The sequence below is a fragment of the Crotalus tigris genome, unplaced genomic scaffold, assembly GCF_016545835.1.
Source record: "Crotalus tigris isolate CLP2741 ecotype Arizona unplaced genomic scaffold, ASM1654583v1 scf7180000017663.5292952, whole genome shotgun sequence".
NCBI lineage: Eukaryota > Metazoa > Chordata > Lepidosauria > Squamata > Viperidae > Crotalus > Crotalus tigris.
This window is the reverse complement of record NW_024096550.1, coordinates 3,413,538-3,434,973: the sequence shown is the minus strand read 5'-3', so window position 1 is coordinate 3,434,973 and position 21,436 is coordinate 3,413,538. Positions and strand designations below refer to the sequence as shown.

At 39.1% G+C, this 21,436-nt stretch overlaps 1 protein-coding gene across 3 annotated transcripts; it reads right to left on the bottom strand.

Moving 5' to 3' along the window:
* Positions 1-1,619: 1,619 nt before the first annotated feature.
* RPP30 (ribonuclease P/MRP subunit p30) lies at positions 1,620-20,369 on the bottom strand. Of its 3 annotated transcripts, XM_039335979.1 has the most exons (12): positions 20,106-20,369; positions 18,731-18,786; positions 16,922-16,978; positions 14,440-14,514; positions 11,777-11,848; positions 9,197-9,286; positions 8,706-8,822; positions 5,746-5,775; positions 3,945-3,982; positions 3,290-3,369; positions 2,701-2,733; positions 1,828-1,960 (listed from the first exon to the last, which is right to left on the bottom strand). In XM_039335979.1, exons 1-11 carry the CDS (start codon positions 20,296-20,298, stop codon positions 2,714-2,716), a joined length of 828 nt encoding a protein of 275 aa, XP_039191913.1. In that variant the 5' UTR covers positions 20,299-20,369; the 3' UTR covers positions 1,828-1,960; positions 2,701-2,713. The 3 variants fall into 3 exon arrangements, with proteins under 3 accessions (XP_039191912.1, XP_039191911.1, XP_039191913.1); XM_039335978.1 differs by lacking the exon at positions 2,701-2,733 and having other exon boundaries at positions 1,620-1,960; positions 20,148-20,305; XM_039335977.1 differs by lacking the exon at positions 2,701-2,733 and having other exon boundaries at positions 1,620-1,960; positions 20,106-20,258.
* Positions 20,370-21,436: the final 1,067 nt, after the last annotated feature.

Here is a 21,436-nt window from a genome sequence, read left to right as displayed (position 1 = left end):
AAGGAGCAGAGAGGCTGCAGGAGATATTGGGGTGCTGAACCTTCTATCCCCAGTTTTGGTTTCCTGATATACTGGATATGCTGAGCAAGAGTATCTTCCTTTTACCCACCATTCTTTGAACAGAACCATCTTTTAACTCACATTTGAGATCCATTATAAATGCTGCATTTTTGAAACAGAACTGCTACTGTGACATCTACTTAAGATTCTTCATTTAGTGTAATCCTTTAGGAGCTTCTAGAACACTGCTTTATTGTCATCTTGCTAGGGAGTGATAAAGCCATTAGAAATGGCAATTGGAAATGGACAGGATGAGATGGAAATGGGCAAACAAGTCTTACAAACATACACTATATTACAAGGCTTTTCAACCAGTGGTACGGGTACCACCTGTGGTACATTGGCACCTGGCAGGTGGTACGCGACCATCCTAGAAAAGTGGTAGCGGGGGAGGGGAATGAGCTAAACTGGTGGCATCGCACAAGCCTGAGCAAGAGATGGCTGGAGCTGCTGGGCTGTCGGAGCTCAGCGGAAGCGCCAGGATCGGTGCTTCTTCGGGGCTGTCAGGGCTCAGTGGAAGTGCCAGTATCAGCGCCAGGCTCCAGCTGGATCTCGGCGCTGATCCTGGCGCTTCTGCTGAGCCCAGAAGCACCGATCAGCTGGAATGTTGCAGCATCTCCAGGGTCTTGTGATTTACATTCAGATGCTTGGCAACTGATTCATATTTATGATGGTGACAGTGTCCCAGGGTCATGTGAGGCAACCAAAACCTGCTGCAACCACCCAGCAGACGGGGGGAATAAAAACCAAACACCCCCCACCCCACTCCCGCTGCCAATCCTCAACAGAAATGCTCACAACAATGAAAACCTCAGGAGGAAGAGCGCCACTGGGTGGGCAGGAAGGTGTCTTGCTCGGCTATGGCTTGGGGGCATTTTTTCAGTGCCATTGTAACTTTGAACAGTCACTAAGCGAACTGTTTTAAGTCGAGGACTACCTGTACTTCATCAGATTTTTCCTTTTTTGGGGGGGGGGGGTCAAGTTTTTGATACCTTGCTAGGCGACTGGTGATACTCGGATATTGCCAAATCCTAAAAGTGGTACAATGGGTGAAAAGGTTGAAAAGCCCTGCTATATTACACGTTCATTGCCTTGTTTCAGACAAATATACATTGTCTCTGACCCCACCTCATTTCGTCTCATACTATAGCTGGCAAGACACAGTTATTTCTCAACCCCGGATAGTTAAATTGCACAAATTATCTGGATGCTCCACTGTTATAGCTATGAGTAAACTGGTAGAAACTTTACTCATAGTTAAGGCTGCAATTTCTTCAGATGGTTACAAGCAGTAGGCTGCATTAATAACTCTGTAATCAGGAACTCAAATGTGGAATTCTAGTAACATTATTATAATCCTGTGATGAAATCACGGTATTGTAATGATTTTCAGCATGCATATGTAGTCAGATTAATAAAAGCCAACACAATTTTAAAAAATCTAGGTTACATATACAGAATGTAAATTCTTGTTTTGATCATTAGAGTGGACAACTGGACAGTAAAAGTCATATTTGATAAGATACTATATAATTATTATAAAAGACAGCACAGCTATATATATGTCCTCCCATTTCTTTCAAGTGTTATATTGCCATTTTTCACCGGATAATATTCAAGGAGCATCATATATTGTTTCTAAGGTCCATACAGAGAGTTCACCTAGGTATATACTTATGTCTCTATTTAAGTGGTAAGGATCCTTCCTCTTCATTAGCCATCCTAAGATACGACAGCATGGAGGTTTGGTCTGATGTTGGATGTTAGAGAGATAAACTTGTACTTCACAAATCTTTCTTGGCTTTTTTACTAAGTGGAGCATCATCATCATCATCTTTTTCTTCTGGAGTTTGAGATTTCTTCACTGTATACACCACTCCGGAGGCAGTCTTCCTGGCTTCTGAAATTAAAGTATGTTTCATACACCAAAAGAAACGTATGATTAGATGCATGATGTAAGAACCTATTCTACTGCAGACAATCTAGCCAATGCAACATGGAATTGAATTACCCATTGCAATATTATGGGGCCAAATAGCATTCTGATGTAGGTGAAAAGAAAGTTGAGTATCATATGCAATTGTGTGGTTCTCTTCCCCATATAAGCCAGCCCTAAAATAGAAACTGTGGGCCAGGGTAGATTATCACATCCTAATTGTACAGTTGCCCCAGAAACTAGCTTGGCACAAATCACTCCACTATCTTCTTGGTTATCTACAAGATACACGGTGAAGGACTATAGTTCATCCAAGAAGATGCTTACAAATCAAATGCCTGTTCAGAACAATAGCAAAGGATAACCTTTTTCAACCTGGAATCCTCCAGATGAAGATAAATAGAAATTTATTGCAATCAAAGACCATATAAAACAGTGGTTCTCAACCTGTGGGTCGGGACCCCATTTGGGGTCGAACGACCATTTCATGGGGGTCGCCAAACCATGCTGTCCACCATTTTGTTCCCTTTTCCCTAGCTGTCCTACTCCCTCTTATTGGTGGCCACACCCACTTGGGGGTCACCACAACATGGGGAACTGTATTATGGGGTCACAGCATTAGAAAGGTTGAGAACCACTGATATAAAACAAACAAATCATAATGAAATAAAATAACAATTGAAAACCAACAATATAAAACTTACCTTAAAAAGAAAACTATGTTTTTTCCCAATTTCCTAATTAAAAATAACAACAACAACAATAATAATAATGCTGGAGGTCAGGGGTGGAACAAATAAGGGAAATACTTATCATCACTTCTTTGCATTATACCTTTGTCAATATTGGTAATGCACTAATCTTACTATACAGGTAGTCCTTGACTTAGAACAGTTCATTAAGTGACCATCCAAAGTTACAATGGCACTGAAAAAGCGACTTATGACCGTTTTTCACACTTATGACCATTTCAGCCTGCCCATGGTCATGTGATCAAAATTCAGATGCTTGGCAACTGATTCATATTTATGACAGTTGCAGTGTCCTGGGTCATGTGATGATCACCTTTTGCAACCTTCTGACAAGCAAAGACAACGTGGAAGCCAGATTCACTTAACAACTGTGTTACTAACTTAACTGCAGTGATTCACTTAACAACTGTGGCCAAGAAAGGTCATAAAATAGGGCAAAATTCACTTAACATCTGTCTCAGTTAGCAACAGAAATTGTAGGCTCAATTGTGGTCATAGGTCAAGGAGTATCTGCACAAAGTCCATCGCTGTTTGGACTCACCTCCGTGAAGAAGGACGGCTCGGCTGTTGGTTGAAACAGTTGCCTTGCCGTTGCTTTCTGAAAGGCCAAACAACCAACCTCTGCCACTTTCATTAAGGATTCTTCAGATCTCAAATGATAAACATGCTTTTCATCAATGGACAACAGTAAATGCCATTCAGAGTAAAGAAAGAACTCAAGATTTATACATGCACACTCTCTTACCTGCCTAACTACCTGTGCTGGAATACGAGGGTGGGGAAAAAAGCGAGATAAGAAATCTTGGCCAACGGAATGAGTCATCTTATGTCCTTTTCTGGCCACAGGCATTCAATATTAAATATATCTGATATCTGGCAGCAAGTCCAGGTTTTATTTCCCCGATTCTTTTTCATTGTAAACTGAGTCAGTTTAGGGTCAAACCTCTCCAGATTCTATTGTTCAAACCAAGGCAGATTCTGCTTTTTTCTAGCCTGTTTTGCTGATGTACGAGTAATACCATAGTCTAGTATCCTGCTGGCCATGTTTTGTATGCCATTTCCTTTCCAAATCTTTTACGTCTCTCAAGGAAGAGATGCTATTCTCCAGCATTCTATGGCTGATTATCCCTTTTTCAGATAAGCATCGTAGCGTCTTTAACAGTTCAAGGCTTTATCAATCCATTTTAAAAGGATACAAATTAGCCACATCATATGGACTTCGCAATTGGATAGGCTACAACAGAAAGGGGAGGGGGGAAGAGATAAATACAGATGCAGAGCATAAATTGCAATTGCATATTTGAGAATTAAAGCACTGCACTCCGAGAGTCAATACTTGGACCATACAAAAGCAGCTTACTTCCTCCAAACATCAACAGTTTATTAATTTTGATGGAGACAAGTTGTATCGTATAATTACCACTTAAATGGTCAAGATTTTATGTAACAACATCAGCTTTCTCCCAGACAAAGAAGTATTCAATTTTTGTGAAGTAGGTGTAATAGAAGAGAATGTATCATGTTCCACTATGTTTCCAAAATCATGGACAGTGAAATATCACATGTGCAGGCTTAATTTTAAAGGTGTGATGTCTCACTGGCTTAAAGACACTGGGTTAATCAGATGGAAAAGGTACGTTCTCTGCATTCCGGCAGTTTGAACCCTAGTATTGCATGATGGGGTGAGCTCCCAACACTTGCCTCAGCTTCTGCCAACCTAGCAATTCAAAAGCATGCAAGTGTAAGTAGATAAATAGTACCACTCTGGTGGAACTAATGGTGGAAGCAAGAAACCAACTGATGCCAGACTGGCCCGAATGCAAGGCAAAAACCAGCAGAGAAAAAGTCCTGGATGATGAAGAACACTGCTAGCTACTCTGTGTGCTGAATTAGTTTGCCCCCTCTGGTACACCCAGGATAGCGTGTGAGCGTGAACTGAACAGACTAGCATCCTTAGGCAGCCAAACTACTACTCTTTAATTACATTTAGACTCCTGGCTTTCATAGTGCCAACACCTTATGCTAAATAAATGAATGAATAAAAAGGCTCAGCTTTCCCCATCATCATCTCTTTCCTCTTTCCTCCAACTCAAGTACAGGCACCTGCTCCCTCCTATTTTTCTCTTTAAAAGCAAGTATTTTGCCTGTATTCACTAATAATGCAATTCCAGGTGTCAAAGGCTGGATGCTGTATTAGCCACTAGAGAAGGAAGGCACATAGACATGCTTATCTCCCTTCCATTTGCATTCATACTCCTCCCATCAAGCCAAATAGATGCAGTGACCTTCGTGGGGGGCATGTGTGTGTGTGTGTGTGTGACAAAGTCAAAATGGTGGTCACGTCAGTACAATCAAACACATCCAAAAGAGGCAGGCCTTTAAATGTGCTGCCATGATCACCATCTTGTATTCTTTGACACCCCTGCCTGGGCTGGAGTGTGACGATGGGAAAGAGTGATCAGAAAACCTGGCTAACTGACTCATATGATTAGTTCCTTCTCTGGCCACAGGGATTTAATATTAAATATAACTGATGTTTGACAAGCAGGCACCATATTTTTATCTGATTTCTTTCATGTCTACACTGAGTCAGTATTTATGGACTTATGGCCAACCTCTCCCAGTTTCAGTGAAGTTTTTGACATGCCACTGAATGAAAGTGTAATTATGAACTAGAACAGACATGTCAAACTCACGTCACGTGATGTCGCGTGATGTATCAGGACAGTTTTGCCATTGCTGGCAATAGGGTGGGCGCAGCTTCCATGTGATGTGTCCGGCCCATGGGCCGGCAGTTTGACATCCCTGAACTAGAAGGTACAAGAGAATCCCTTGATTTTGTGATGGAAGGGGAAGAGAATTTTGGGCATCTGAATGAGCCACAGAAAATCAAATACGGATTGGCTGAGTCAAATATCAGCTGCTTTAAAGAGGAGCATCCATTCAAACAATTGCTGATCTTTAAAGAATCAGAGTGACACCTAAATCCATCCTTACCTTTTCAGCTCCACTGGACAGAATAATATTCTAGGAAAGAAGACAATGCAAGAGTTATTTATTTTAGGCACTGAATCCACATAATTGGACCAAACTGCCAGAACAACACATTCTCAAAGAACGTTCCCATCGGAGCAAAAGTCAGGACGTTCTTTTTGAAGGACAAAAGCTAAAACACTACCCTCCCTGTGTGAAATTAACTGGAAAATAAAAAGAAAAAAATATCTGTTTTCTTCTCTCACTGTCTAGAAGGTTCCTTTTCTTCATATATTTAATACTTACTTTAATGGGAAGGAAGGAGGGAAGGAAGGAAGGAAGGAAGGAAGGAAGGAAGGAAGGAAGGAAGGAAGGAAGGAAGGAAGGAAGGAGGGAGGGACATTCCTCGCCAATCAAACTTAAATCTAGAAGACAGAGCACAAGGTAAAAGGATGAAAGCTGACTCAAACATCAGTCTTTAAAAGGGGTTAATGTGTGTATGTGTTCTGGATGGAAGAAAATAAATACATCAGCTTTTGAGTGGAGTTGAAGCTTCTAGGGCCAAATCAAAGTGGATATTAAACGTCATTGCATGTTTACATTCATATAACACTTAAAACACACACGAGTGTTTCCATGGATAAGGACCTCCAAATTGTTCTTTGTCCCCCTTTTTTGTTTTTTATGATTCTATTCTATTCTATTCTATTCTATTCTATTCTATTCTATTCTACTCTACTTATTTTCCTACACTGTGTCCATTTCATTAAAAGAAATTACAAAACCTAAATCAAGTAAGCCATCCCATTATATTAAATAAAACTCAATATTAAATTAAAACAATGCCATAAATGAGATTACTCCTCAAGCATATCAGAAGTTTCCCTTTCTCCCCCTGTAAGAATTTTTAATCCAGCAGCAATTTGTAGAGAGGTTTTGGGGAGCCACGTGCGATCCAGGGACTTGTGCAACTTTGTCCTGAAGTTTCAGAAACAACAGTAAAGTGCTGATGAATCTACCATATAATATATATAAAGTATACCATATAAAATATAAGGTAAGGTTTTTTTTTTCCTTTCTCAGTTTGTATTTTTAATTTTTCTTTTTCTTTAAGAATAAAGATTGTCTTGTTAATTGCATATGTGTAAACCTGATAATTACGTAAAGTGCTGGCAATTCATTCTGGCACCAGGGGAGGAAATCAGGGCAATTTTCTTGAATGAAAAACGAATTCTCTATTCCTTTTCCAGAAATTTCTAGCAGGATTCCTGGAGAGATCGGGGTATGCCCATATCCATACAAGCACAGGCACTAATTGCAACCCTCCCCTTTTTCTGTAGCAAGTGCTCAAGGCTGCCTCAGCACCTTGTGTTTGACCAAAAGTCCTATACCCAGGTCACTAATTAGATATTTTCTTTGATTTCCTTCCCAAAGGTACTTTTCCCAAAGACAACTTCAGAACTGAAGAAGCATCTTAGATGAGGAGTGAAACTTTTCAAGCAAAAACCAAGAAAGACCAGTTGCCATTTGGAAAAGCACCTTTGGGACAACCATGATTCAGATGACTGAGACTTTTGATAGACATTTGATTTCCTTCAGGGTTTTGCTAGATTTTCAGGTACAAAGCAATGATGAACAACTTGTTCTCCTGTTTGCTTGACACAGATTAATTGGACGTATTGAACAGATGGTTGCTGATGAATCATTTATTATCTTTGCTGTAGCAGGGACATCTACGGGGTAGTAGGATATCAAAAAAGTTACAACAGTGGTTGCAACTTCATGATCAAAGCCCTAGCCCTTTGTACATGTGTACATTAGAATAGCTGAAACTTTGGCTGCATGGTGTGGCTGCCCTTCTGACTTTTTCAAATCCCCACCTTCGCACCCCTCACTGTTCCAAAATATAGGGGTATGCAAGCTACGCTACATTAATTCAAACCAGATAATTGGAAACTCTAGTGCAGCGGTAGGCAACCCAAAATGCTCAAAGAGCCACTTGGACCCATTTCCCACCGAAAACAAAACACTGGAAGCTGCAAAACCCTTTTGATATCTAAAATGAAGATAACACTGCATATATCCTTTTTTTACCATTATACACACACGCACACACACGCACACACACGCACACACATATATACATACATATACATACACACACACACACACACACACACACACACACACACACATATATCTCATAAAAGTAAAAAAGGGTATGTGCAGTGTTATCTTCATTTTAGATGTCAAAAGGGTCTCTCTCTGTCTCTCTCCCCCCTCTCTCCCTCCCTCCCTCCCTCCCTCTCTCTCTCTTTCTTTCTTTCTTTCTTTCTTTCTCTCTCTCTTTCTTTCTTTCTTTCTCCTTCTTTCTCTCTTTCCTCTCTCTCTCTCTCTCTTTCTGCCCTTGGCCTGCCAGTCCTCTTCCCCCACTCTTTCTTTCTCTCCCTTCCTCTCCCCCTCTCTCTTTCTCTCCCCCCGCTCTCTCCCTCTCTCCAATCTTCTGCTCACCTGACAAGCTGGCTTCAAGCTGTTCTCCAACAAGCTCAGGGGTAGGCAACCCTGGCTCTTTTATGACTCATGGACTTCAATTTCCAGAATTCCTGAGCCAGCATAGCTGGGCTAGCTAGCTCTCTCCTGCCCTTCCTGCAGAGATGCACCAAAGGGAGGAGCTCCACCCAAAAAGTTTTTCAGCTCTTGGAGAACATGGCGAGTTCACATTTTTTTTACACATACACACACACACACACACACACACACACAGAGAGAGAGAGAGAGAGAGAGAGAGAGAGAGAGAGAGAGAGAGAGAGAGAGAGAGAGAGAGAGAAGGGAAGTGCAAGTGCCTGTTTCTGTCTCTGTAAATGGCAGAGGAGGCTGGGAGCCGCAAGGGAAGACTCAAAGAGCCACATGCGGCTCCAGAGCCTCAGGTTGCTGACTTGTGCTCTAGTGACATCGGGCAAACATGCCTTGTTTTTTGATCTCACCTTTCCACGGCAGATCTGCATCAGGCTGCAGGCATTCGAGATTGTGTACCGTCGCATTGTGGAGTCTTTGATGGCAGGAACATAAATAAGTTCAAAGTAGATCCCTCGCTCTATTGCCTTTACAAGAAAGAGAAAAATAAATAATCATCAGTTGAATTAAATGAGGATGGGAAGGGAAAAGAGACAGCCCCTGGGATGAAGTGATTGCTTTAAACATGACACCAGACTGATTCCAGTAACCTGGATAACAAGTCACAAACAAAACAAGCCAGAATTTGTAAGCTACAACAAGTCCTGAATACTAAATGAAATTAGCTATTGAAAATACCATGCAATTCATTCCAAGGTGTAGTGCTCAATGTAATATGTTGAATCTGATTAAATCGCAACAAGGTTTACTGTTACATGTGAAAGCAGTGTGTCATGTTTCTATTCACCTCATACCCAGCAAAGAGAAATGTCAAGACACTTTAATTAAAGAACCCCCTTACCACATTGACAGATGGTCTCTTGATGAAGAAGGGCAGCTTTTCTGTCACATCAACACACACCAAGTCTACATCTAAGGTTGTGCATGCCACCTAAATTATCATTACGAAAGCATATGGTCAGACAATATTACTTCAAAAGAAATTGTTCCATGCAGAAATGATAATTGTGTTTCCAATAGGATCAGTACAATATTTAGCAGGATTATATTCGAAGATCAAGTTATTATTACACAACGTTGGAGTCTCAAATCTTCTACTGCAAAACAGGCTGTAAGTCAGAGGTCTTCAAACTTGGCCCTTTTATGACTTGTGGACTTCAACTCCCAGAATTCCTCAGCCAGTGTGCCTGGCTGAGGAATTCTGGGAGTTGAAGTCCACAAGTCATAAAAGGGCCAAGTTTGAAGACCCCTGCTGTAAACCATCCAACTTCCATCAGCTTGCCAGCCACACCCAACCTGATTCAGCTCTTGTCTTTGACTTTTGTGATACTTCCACCTCTACATTCCTGTGAAGGCAGAGTTCAATCCACTAAAAAACGGTAGACCGTTGTACCCACAGGATTAGCCCAGAGGTAGGACCTAGTTCACAAGTCACTTGATACAAAAATCCTTTCCTAATCAGCAATCTAATCTAGGGAAAATATATTTTCAGTGGTTGCTGTCGTTAGGTACAATTGAAAAATCTTCCTTGGTTCCCTGTGAATCATTTAGAGCTTTATAAGTAGATTGCAACGTACATTTTGCTATTCTCTGACATTTTATCAGCATTGTTCTTCAAAAAGAGCTAATTTTAAAAATCACAGTACAGAAAAAGTAAGCAAACAGAGCCAATCTTCAGAAAGGGTTCTTAGAAATAGTAAAAAAGCTTCCACTAAAATCAAAACTGTAACCCAATGTTCACCAAGGTCAAATATGCTATGAACGCTTTTTCTCTGGACAGAGGCCCTGATTTTTTCCATATCCTGCAGAAATATAAACAATGGATTTAGCATAAAGAAAGGAAAAGATCCTTTAGTACTATTATGAGACTTAAATGACCATTTTCAGTCTCCATAACCAAAGCAAGAGCGCCATCTGCTGAACAGTGGAATGTCAGCTCTAGAGGCTATGCAAAAGCCCCAACTTCCTGGGCTGATTAGTGATAACTCTCCCAGAAGGCAGTTACTTTTGTGTGTGTGTGTGTTTGTGTGTTTTTTTTTAAAAAATTAACAACTCTAGCTAGACATGATACAATTTGTATAATTAGGAACTCTGGGGAAGGATTTTTTTTTTTTAATGTAAGCTTCAAGCAAATGTAAAAGAGGCGGTTGGTCAGCCATCTTGCAAAATTTATATGTGCCACCACCACCACCACCAGTACCGTCCCTGCAGTGCCCAGGGATCTAGAAATAATTAACAACATGACTTGAGAGCAGTTGTATTAACGATATTTAACTGCCATGCAAATTGCTAAGAATTTTCAATGAAAGTGTAATGAAAAAAATGTGTAAATTTTGTTCCACTTGCTACATACAGCCATTAGTGCCGAAAGAATTGCTTATCCTATCTAGAAATCCAAACATTTCCTTCAAGGAATAATTTTGCAGCATTCTAGAGAACTTCATTCCATTCAACAACAAGGGCTTGGAACCCAATAGGTGACTTGCAAACAAGGTCCCAATAAATGCTGGTATTCCACCTGAAGAAATATCCATAGATACAGGTAATCCTCAGGTTACAACCATTTGTACAGAGAACAAATGATAAGTTATGACTGGTTCTTGAAGTTCTGGCCATTCCAGCGTCCCGACAATCAGGTGATCAAACTTTGAGCGGTTGGTGATCAGCTTGCATTAATGACTGGTTATAGCAGCCCAATCATGTTCTCCTGCCTCGGGCAAACTACCACCTAATTTCTCCCCATCTCTGCCTTTTGGACACCCTGCACGCCACCACCCCCAGTTGACCTTTGCTGTCTACTTCCTCCCACTGCTGCGCTGGGATCCAGGCAATGGGTGAGGGTGCAGCCCTAGAATGTACAAAGCAAGCAGAGCAAGGTAGCAACGCCTCATCATGGCTGGTCAGAGAAGAAGCAGCAGGACAGAGTGGGTGAAGGCAGGGTGGTGGTATAAGCAGAGGAGCCCCGCTTTCTGATGCCAGCACAAGACTTACAGACCACAGAGACTGCAATTGGATGGAGACACCAGCTCCCTGGGTAAAGGTGGCGACTGTATGAGAGGTGATATTTGGGGTGGTGGCAAAGCTGGAGGAAGTGGAAGGACGAGAGCTTCCTGGAAGCCCAACATAAGCTCTGCAATTCGTGGTGGAAGCTGCTAGCCCTTTGCTAGGCTCTGCAGGAAGAGTTGGGCCGGATAGGCCCTGTCAGTGCTAGAGTCACCTCCACCCCTCCAGTTCTCCAGAAGCAGCCATGTGAGGTTTTGCTTAACAACCATTTTGCTTAGTAGTGGAAACTCCAGCCACAATTAGGGTTGTAACCCAAGGCCTATTTGTACTTGGTGTTAGCCCTAACTTTCACCCCATCTTTCTTCCTGTGCCCTGTCATTTACACCTCAGTTCCCATGCCAAGGGAAGTTGTACTTACGTGAAAGAGTTTTGCATTCTTAGGAAATACAGCAAAGATATCATAATATTTGATATTTGTGGATGTCGCTCTCTGGGTATAGAAAAACAAAAACCAAAACAAAATATAACCTGTTATTAGATTAAAAAAGGAAGAATGCTTGTGGCTTATGCTGCACAAATATTGAGCAGTTCAGTGGCCAAATAACAGACTGCATGTATAAACTGTTCCATTCAATATCAAAGCTGTTGCTAGCAGTGTGAAATCAATCAAATGAAACAAAGACTCCTTGTAAAACTCTTGGGATTTCAATTACTCAAAATAAATCCAGAACATCTCTAATGGGTCACTATCTTGAGTTATTTATAAAAAAATAATAAAGTTGTGATAAAAAAAGTTTAGAAAATTACTGAAGCAACATGAAGCAGCCCAAGATTAGGAACTATGTTTTTTTAAACTCATTATATGGATAAAGGATAAATTGATGATGGTAAATATTACAGATTATTCATAAAACAAATCTTCCTCATTACCAACTTGCTCAAAAATTAATTTATATGAGGAAGATATTATGTTCATCTTAGAATTGCTAAGTGAACAAAAAAATTCACCACAAAATGATGGTATAATTTTTATTTAAATACTTGCAGAAATATTATTTCTTACAGTATCTTATTAACATATCTGATACATTAAAATAACAGGTGTCTTACTTGTGACTTTAAAAATAACTGTGAAAATGTTTTATGTGTCCAGCCTACAGGTTCATAGATCTTAGGTGAGCACATAGAAAATACTGTATAATAAAGAAATGCTGAGGATTCATACATTATAAGTAATTATTCTTAACAATGTTTTGAGAAATAAAGTTATTAACAAGTTTAAAATGGAAAAATATTTCCAAAGAGTTCTATCAGAGGTTCTTTACATTATTTTATTTACTTTTATCTCACTTTTTATTATTCTTATAAATAACTCAAGCAGCAATCATACCTAACACTCTTTCCTCATTCTCTTTTCCTCACAACAAAAATCCTGTGAGGCGGGTTGGGCTGAGAGAGAATACCGAGCCAAAGTCACTCAACCAGCCTTCATATTTGAGGACTAGAATGATGATGATGATGATGATGATGATAATAATAATAATAATAATCAAAGTACAGAAAACTGCTGAAGGCTGTGAAAACAGAGAGCACTATAAAAATAACAGAAACAAAGGCAAAATATAAGGAAAAACAGCTGGATGACAGATTAAATTGATGGAAAACCAAAGCTTTGCATGGACAGCATTAAAAAACATTGAAGGAAAATGTGATAACAACTTGACATGGGCATAGCTTAAGATGGGAACCATCGAGAAAGAAACGGAAGGCTTAATACTGGCTGCTCAAGAACAAGCACTACAAACTAATGCCATAAAAGCGAAAATACAAAAATTCACTGACAACCCAAATTGCCAATTTTGCAATGACAAAGTTGAAACTTTTTCACATCTAATATGGGAGTGCAGCAAAATCGCGCAAACTAACTACAAAGCTAGACATGACCGAGTTGCTAAATTAATCGACTGGGCATTGTGTAAAAAATACGACTTGCCTGTGTCTGAAAAGTTGTGGGAACATAGGGTGGAAAAAGTTGTTGAGAATGAGAGGGTGAAGATCTTGCGGGACTTTCGAATACAGACAGATCGCCATTTGGAACACAACACGCCAGATATCGCAGAGAACCAAAGCGTACAGCTGATTGATATTGCTGTACCAGGAGATGCCAGAGTTGAAGAAAAAGAACTGGAAAAATTATGAAATATCGCGACCTAGCTATTGAAACTGCGCAATTATGGATAAAACGTGTAACAGTGATACCCATTGTCATCGGGGCACTGGGAACTATGTCCAAAAACTTTGCAAAATATTTCAAGAAACTGCAGCTTCCTGCAATAACTCCAGCAATGCTACAAAAAAACTGCGCTACTCGGAACATTTTACATTTTAAGGAGGGACCTGGTTGATACCTAGGATGCTGGCAGCAACCCATGTCACCATCAGCGCCAGTCAATTTGAATGTCCAGTTGACTGAGGCTCACGTATAATAATAATAATAATAATAATAATAATAATAATAATAATAATAATAATAATAATAATAATAATAGAAGTGCAATATGAGGTGATGAACCTATTGAAGAGAAACAACTGGAAAAAAATAACAAAATACCGCAATCTGCAAATTGAAGTTGAGTGATTGTGGAGGAAGAAATCAATGGTTGTACCAATAGTAATAGGAGCCCTTGGAGCAATAACCTGAATATTCTGACTTTGAAAAAAACCCAAACCCTTTATTCGGGACTGCCTATATATTCAGAGGTTACCTTAGATTAGGATTTGAACTGTTAAGTTTTTACCAGTCCCTGACTGTGAATTGAATTGAAGATTAAATCTTAAATAATAACAGTAATAATAACAGTGATAATAATAATAATGACAATAATAATAACAATAAAAAATTAAATTTTACCCTTTCCTATTTCTATTGGAATAGAGTTCCACTGGTCACCAATATGAGAAAGAGAAAACAGCCTTTGGTTTATTCCCTCTTATTACCAAGCAGCAAGACATATCCCACACCCCCTTCCTTAACAAAGGATTATGAAGGAAAGCAGCTTGCAAACTGCTTTACAAACTTACTAGAACGTTGCAGTGGGATGGATCAGAAACCACTAGCGTCAGCCTTGATAAAATCTTAATTGGCTTGGATTTCCCCTGTAAAGAAAAACCTGTGAGAAAAGAAACCTAGGCAACAAGACACCTACTCATTATTGAAAAAGGATACTTTATTCGCAATATGAGCCTGCACAAATCTACACAGAGACAACAAAGATATGTCCTTTCATTAATTCAGAAAACCCATGGCATCTCCTGTCTCCTCTAGGATTCTTAACCAGGCGGCCCACCTTCAAAGCAAACACAATTCTATGAAGATGCTCTTCCTTCCACAACTTTCTTGTCCTACTTTATAACCTCCATTAGTTTTGAGGCCACAGCTAGGAAGGTACCATTAAGCTTGTAGGCAGAGTTATGTGTGAGATGAGGAGGCTATATAAACTTGATAAACAAGTAAATCAATATTATTCAATTATAGTAGGTTATTTTTAACAGGGGTGGTGGCGTTTGACATTTTAATTACTTTAGGATTTATTTTGTTTCATTTTCCACATTTTCATTTGCTACTGTACTTTTCAATTTGTTTCCCACCCCTGTTATTGAGTAAATATATCAAGTGTGCATATGCGCATGTAAGCTAAAGATTCCTTAAAGTTGCTCTGCTCATTAGTGTTTTCAGGAGAGCTCAAACAGGACAAGATAATGCTGACAATATGGGTTCGCCCCATTTTATATGTCACACTTGCCGCACATATAAAAAGGGTTGTGGTTTAATCACACAGTTGTCTCCCATCTTGACCTCCACCCACAGATATTTCTGGTTCTAAATGGTCATTCCTATCTATCTATCTATCTATCTATCTATCTATCTATCTATCTATCTATCTATCTATCTATCTATCTATCTATCTATCCCATTTACTGCTTATTTATTTATTTGTTTGTTTGTTTGTTTATTTAATCCATTTACTCTGGCTACTCTGAGCATCTTACAACGGTAAAATGGAAAAAATATTAAAACAAAATGTAAAAATAACAATAGCAAAGCAATGAAACAATAAACTGTAAAGGTACAATAATTAAAAAGATGGGCAGAGAAGGAGTAGGAAGCGCCATGGGGAGGTGGGGTCAGCTAATTTGTCCAATAACCACTTCCAGTGTGGTATTTCCCTATTGGGTCCCCAGGCCAACCAGCAGAGAGCCAGGTTTTCAGGCCTACTAATAATAAACGTTCTAGAAGAGTTATTCCCTTGAGGATAGCACGCATTTTGGCAGAGAAGCAAAACAATAAAATTTATATTCAAATTAAAATGTCCTAAATACTGTCTCTAGTACCTATGTGAAACAGATCTAACAGCCTAAAATGTATTATGCTGCTTTCCACCAGTAGGATGGACGTTCACCTAGGGGAAAAGTGGCCAATCATGTATGCTGTTGGCCTGCAAGATAATCCAGGAAAAGAAGCAAAAGCAGGCATACTAGCTCTATCTTTATTGTAAGATTACATTAAAACAGAGATGGAAAACTATGGCCCTTTTATGACTTGTGGACTTCAATGGCTAGCTCAGGAATTCTGGGAGTTGAAGTCCACAAGTCATAAAGGGGTCCTAGTTCCTCACCCCAAGATTAAAAGAATTTTGAACGACCGAAAGTATGTTTCTGCTCCTTCCTCTTACTTTCAGTAAAATATGGAGGGTCCCTTCTGGAACATTTCTCACACCCTCCATCCTTCTGTGGGCTGAGATTTCTTTTACTTGTCAGTTGGGTGCTTAATGCTCTTCCTCCTGCCTCTCAGGGATATTCTCACACACCATTACAATGCTCACTGATCATTTTGGAAATTATGTTTGCTTTCATTGTTCAAGGAAAGATGCTTCCCTTGTGTTCACACACTAGATAAAAAAAAACTTTCAAATAATTTATGCAGCTGTTCTATGCAGGTTGCAGAATGAAGCTACGGTATATCAAATGATGAAGTGGATTGGACAACATGCAACTATAAGTAGAACTGAAATATATATATTTAAAACAATCTCCATACAAATTAATAATAGAACAAAACAGAATAGAATTCTTTATTGGCCAAGTGTGATTGGACACACAAGGAATTTGTCTCCAGTGCATAAGTTCTCAGTGTACATACAAGCAACAAGTGATAAATCATGATCAACATATGAGGGAACCAGCTAACCTAGGATCTGCTCAGATGGTTAAATTTGGATTTTCAGGGATTTTTAAGTAAAACAATTTATTTATTCCAAACACTTCCATACCACTTCAATCACAACAACTCTAAGCAACTTTTTTTAAAAAGACATACCTTCCACATTATAAACACATTCAGCTCATTCCACCTGTTGGCTGTGCGCAACCAGACCATAATTCCTGGGCATGAAAGTTCAATGGAATTTCTTTCAAGGAAGCAAAATAATGTCACAGTCTCAATGAAGCCTACCAGGTGATATCTGCACTTCAGAATACAAAGGTGTTAAGTATATAGCCATACCTGTACAAGAGGTAAGGATGGAAACAGTTCTGCAGGAGTTATTGGCTTGACAATTTCCTAAACACAGATATAAAGAAAAAGAATCACAAATATATCTACCAACAGAAAAAGAAAAAGAAATACAGATAACACAGATAAGCAAAGCTATACCAAAAAGAGGTTTGTGAAATAAACACAGAAAAGCCAACTGACACGAAGAACTATTTCTATAGTCTATACTTTCTTTTTACAGTCAACCAATGGCTGATCTGCATGAATGAATTCTGCAAACCACAGAATAGTTGAGTATACTTGATACAAAGTGGTTTAGACTTCAGTTATAGGACAGATAAGCAAGAGAAAATATTTTCTTTTACATTTGAATTCTATACAATTCTATGAAGGCCTGGAATGAATGCACTGGACTTATCCAAGAAAATATTACAAAAGTAACAACCCACAATAAGCATCAATTCTGGAATCTTACAAAACTCAGCTGTTTCCTTACATTTTCACTGTAACCAGCAAGACTGAAAAAAAAAATTCTGATGATTCAAGCATGCTCACCATATGACTGTTTTTCTTAAAAGCCTAAAATGCAGCTCAGCTGCCATCCCAGTTTGAAATTATGTGAAGCCTTATGATTGAAGGATTTAGATGATGCAGATACTCTGACAGTCATTAACTGGCTGTCCCTTCTTCAAATTAATGCCCTCTGAATGTCCTGGAGTTCATCTTCCATCCTCTCTAGCTGAGAATAGTGAATTCTGTCACATCATCTGCATGTAAGAGGCTCTGTACAGATTGTCCTCAATTAACAACCATAATTGAGCCCAGAATAATTATGGCAAATACCACATGACTGTGGTGGATTTTATGATCTTTTTTTTGTGGGATTCGTTAAACAAATGTCACATTCATTAAGCAAACACAGCAGTTGTTAAGTGAATCCGTTTTCCCCAAAGGGTGTTTTTTTCCCCAGAAATCAGAAGTAAATACCAGGAACAGATTTAAAAAAATGCCAAAAAATGTGCTTATTATAAATGCAAGCCAGTTGCCAAGTGCCCAAAATGCAATCCATGTGGCTGCAGGCTGATGCAGGCTTAGGCAACAGGTCACAGGCAGCTCTGGGGAGATCCACTGTATCTTCGAATGGTTGATTAGCAAGGATTACCTTATATACAGCCTGTTTTTCAAACTTGGCAACTTTAAAATGTGTGAACTTCAATTCCCAGAATTCCCCACATAGAATTCTGGGAGTTGAACTCCACACATTTTAAAATGGCAAAGTTTGAAAAACACTAGCACAGAGGCTGTATACAAAGCAAGGCCATGCAAATCTTTTGAAACGGGGGCTTTGTATTCAGAATGCCTTATTGAATTATTCAAGCAGCTGTTTCTTTTCTCAGATTTTCATGGGTGGTTCAGAGACTAATTCCAACTGTCCCCCCCACTCACTTTGTTGCCACACAAAGATTTATCACTGCCCAGACACAAATATCCCACCATCTTTTGTCCAGTAAAACAAATACCAGTTTCTTAACCCATCTTCTCTGAGGGAGATGGGTGGTTAAGAAATATGAAATAGAAATAAATAAATAAAAACCCAGCAAAGTCTGCGTGGTCAGTTTTCTAACCATTCAAAGAAGATACATTTTTTGTAAAATAAAGTAGAGTAAACTAATGCACAGAAATTACACTACTTTTGTTGTTGTGTGTGCTCTACTCTAGCACTCTTTACCCTCATAGAAGGAATTCACTCTTATAAGCCTACAGAGGCATCAACCACATAAGGTCATAAAGAATAAATGTTTCAGATAGAAGACTTACTTTTTTCTTTTCTTCATAGTTAACAATGTAATTGATTGCTACAGCTGAATAGCCAACTTAAAAAAGAAAACATAATACAGATAATCAAGAGAAGCAGGATATTCAAAAAGAAAAAAAAGCATTTAAGTTGATGCAGCTGGAAGCTATCCTTGTGCTGCTTTCCATCTATATACCAGATGATTTCCTCTGTCTTATTCTAAATTGCAATACACAATTTATGAATATACATATAAAGTTTACTTATTCTCAGATACCAAAAAAAATTGAGCTTTGGACTGAATTACACACAATTGTAAACAAAATTATTTCTATCTGAAGACCTAAATATGCTTAAGATAAATTTCACTATCGTTTTCCAGAGTGTCAAGAACAAGTCGGTAATTAACTAAAAGAACCCTGAACAATATTATATGCTTGGTGTGTTGCTGTTGTTCAGTTGTTAAATTATGTCTGACTCTTTGAGACCCCAAATATTTCTGTTCTGATTTTATGCATGTATCAATTCTAACAAATGAGAATAAAAAGTTAAAAGTAAAATTGTGTGACTGTTTGGCCTAGGGGTTAAAGCACCAGGCTAAACCCGGGAGATCTGGAGTTCTAATTCTGCCTTAAGCATCAGTCAGTCTCTCAGCTCAACCTATCTCCCAGCGTGGTTATGGGAAAACTAGGAGGAGGAAGAAATATTAAGTATGTGAGTCACCCTGAGTTATTAATAAAAAATAATAAAGGCAGGAGAAAATAATTAAATACATAAAATAGTTCTTAACACAATCTTCAAAATATTACACACATATACATTAAAAAAAACCTAGGTTATATCATTTGGATGTGTTTATATCTAGCTTTTTCTTAAAATTTTACTATATATATTCCAATCTTCACAAATTCAATGGACATGCCTGAGGCTATCCTAACTTACACCAGATCTTACAGCCGTGATTTTCACTTTTTGTAGTAATCATTTTTAAAATAAATAAATGTGAGATTATGGTCCCTGAGCACACCCTGAGTATTTATTATCTGAAGGAAGAAATGCAACCATTTCATTTCAGTCTGTGAAAACAGTAACAATGGGGAAACAGGTAGCAATGAGTAATAATCAAAAGCATTTCATATCATACAGTACATTATTTCAAGAATCTTTACTTGTCTTATTTCAATCTTCCAAAAGGGATGCTTGTGTCATTTCTATTCAGCGTGTTATAGGATTGAAAGCAAGAGCTTCCTAGCTAACTTGCTTCCTTACTCTACACAAAACATTCGCACAATCTGACGGTGATGAGATTGAATGGCAAAAGGGAAACTACAATCTCTAGTTTAGGCTACCTAACGGATTTCGAATAAACTCGGAAACAGCGGAGCCGTCTCCTCTTACCCCAGCCGCCCTCGCCTTTATAGAAGGCATCGATAAACTCACGGTGCGCTGCAGCCTCCACCAATTTCTGCAATGCTTCTTTCTCCGGCAAGTAGAGAATATTCAGGTCCGCAAACGCAGCCATCTTCCATCCACGTGGGGACCAGCAGGAGCAAAACGAAAACAAGACTTGCGCCTTTAATATGCTTTGCATGTTGGGAAATGTAGTTTTTCCATAAACTTACTTTTCCAGAGTTGGCTAGCGTTCGTTTTTCCGCAGAGCGGGAAAGGAAAAAGCGTACGTGCGGTGTTCAGCTGTAAATTGTTTTTTTTAAAAAAGGAAAGGAACAAGAAAAATGTTATTTGTGTATTTATGTATTCTTCAGGAAAGTGGTGGTTGTTTCAGTCTTTAATGGCGTCTCTGCATTTAACAAGTAAATCAGTGTTTTTCAAACTTGGTAACTCTTAAGATGTGTGCATTTCAATTCCCAAAATATTGGCTGGGGAATTCTGGGAGCTGAAATCCACGTATCAAATAAATGAATCCAATCCCATAACTGAATAAGGTTTTGATACTCTCCAAAATGTTACAGGAAACTAAGTGTGCTTTCAGATGTCCCTGAATTCTCCTCCAGCAAGAAGTTGCAGAAGAAAACGTTTCAGAAGAAAAAGAAGAAGAGGAAAGAATGGGGAGGGGACCTCACATATTAGGCCAGTTGTTCTAATCATTGCTTAGGTGGTCTCTGAGATTTGTTGTTCAAAGTCAGATTGAATGCATGGTCAGTATTAGTAGCTGCAGGTCAGCTCTCAGAGACAAAATTAATGGTTGCTTTTCTCTACTGTTAACGTGCTCCTGGCTACTTTCCTTCATGACCAGAGAATGTCTCTTTCAATATTAAATTTTGAAGACCATTCACTTATTTCACGGGTGTGAAACTAGGCATGTCACGTGACATGTCGCGACGTATTGCGACTCTTTGCATTGCCGGCAAAGGGGTGGGCGCGGCTTTGGTATGATGAAACCCGCACGCGGGCCAGCAGTTAGGCAGATGTGCTCTCAGAACCACTGAACTATATTTTTCAAAGATCCTGGAACATTGGGGAACTACCAGAGGACTGGAAAAGAGCTGATGTAATTCCGGTCTTCAAAAAAAGAAAAAAAATAGATCCAGGAAACTACAGACCTATCAGCCTGACCTCAATACCTGGGAAGATTCTGGAAAAGATAATCAAACAATGAATCAGTGAACACCTAGAGGCAAATAAAGTCATTAAAAGCCAACATGGGTTTGTCAAAAACAGATCATGCCAGACAAATCTTATTGCATTCTTTGACCAAGTGACAAAAGTAG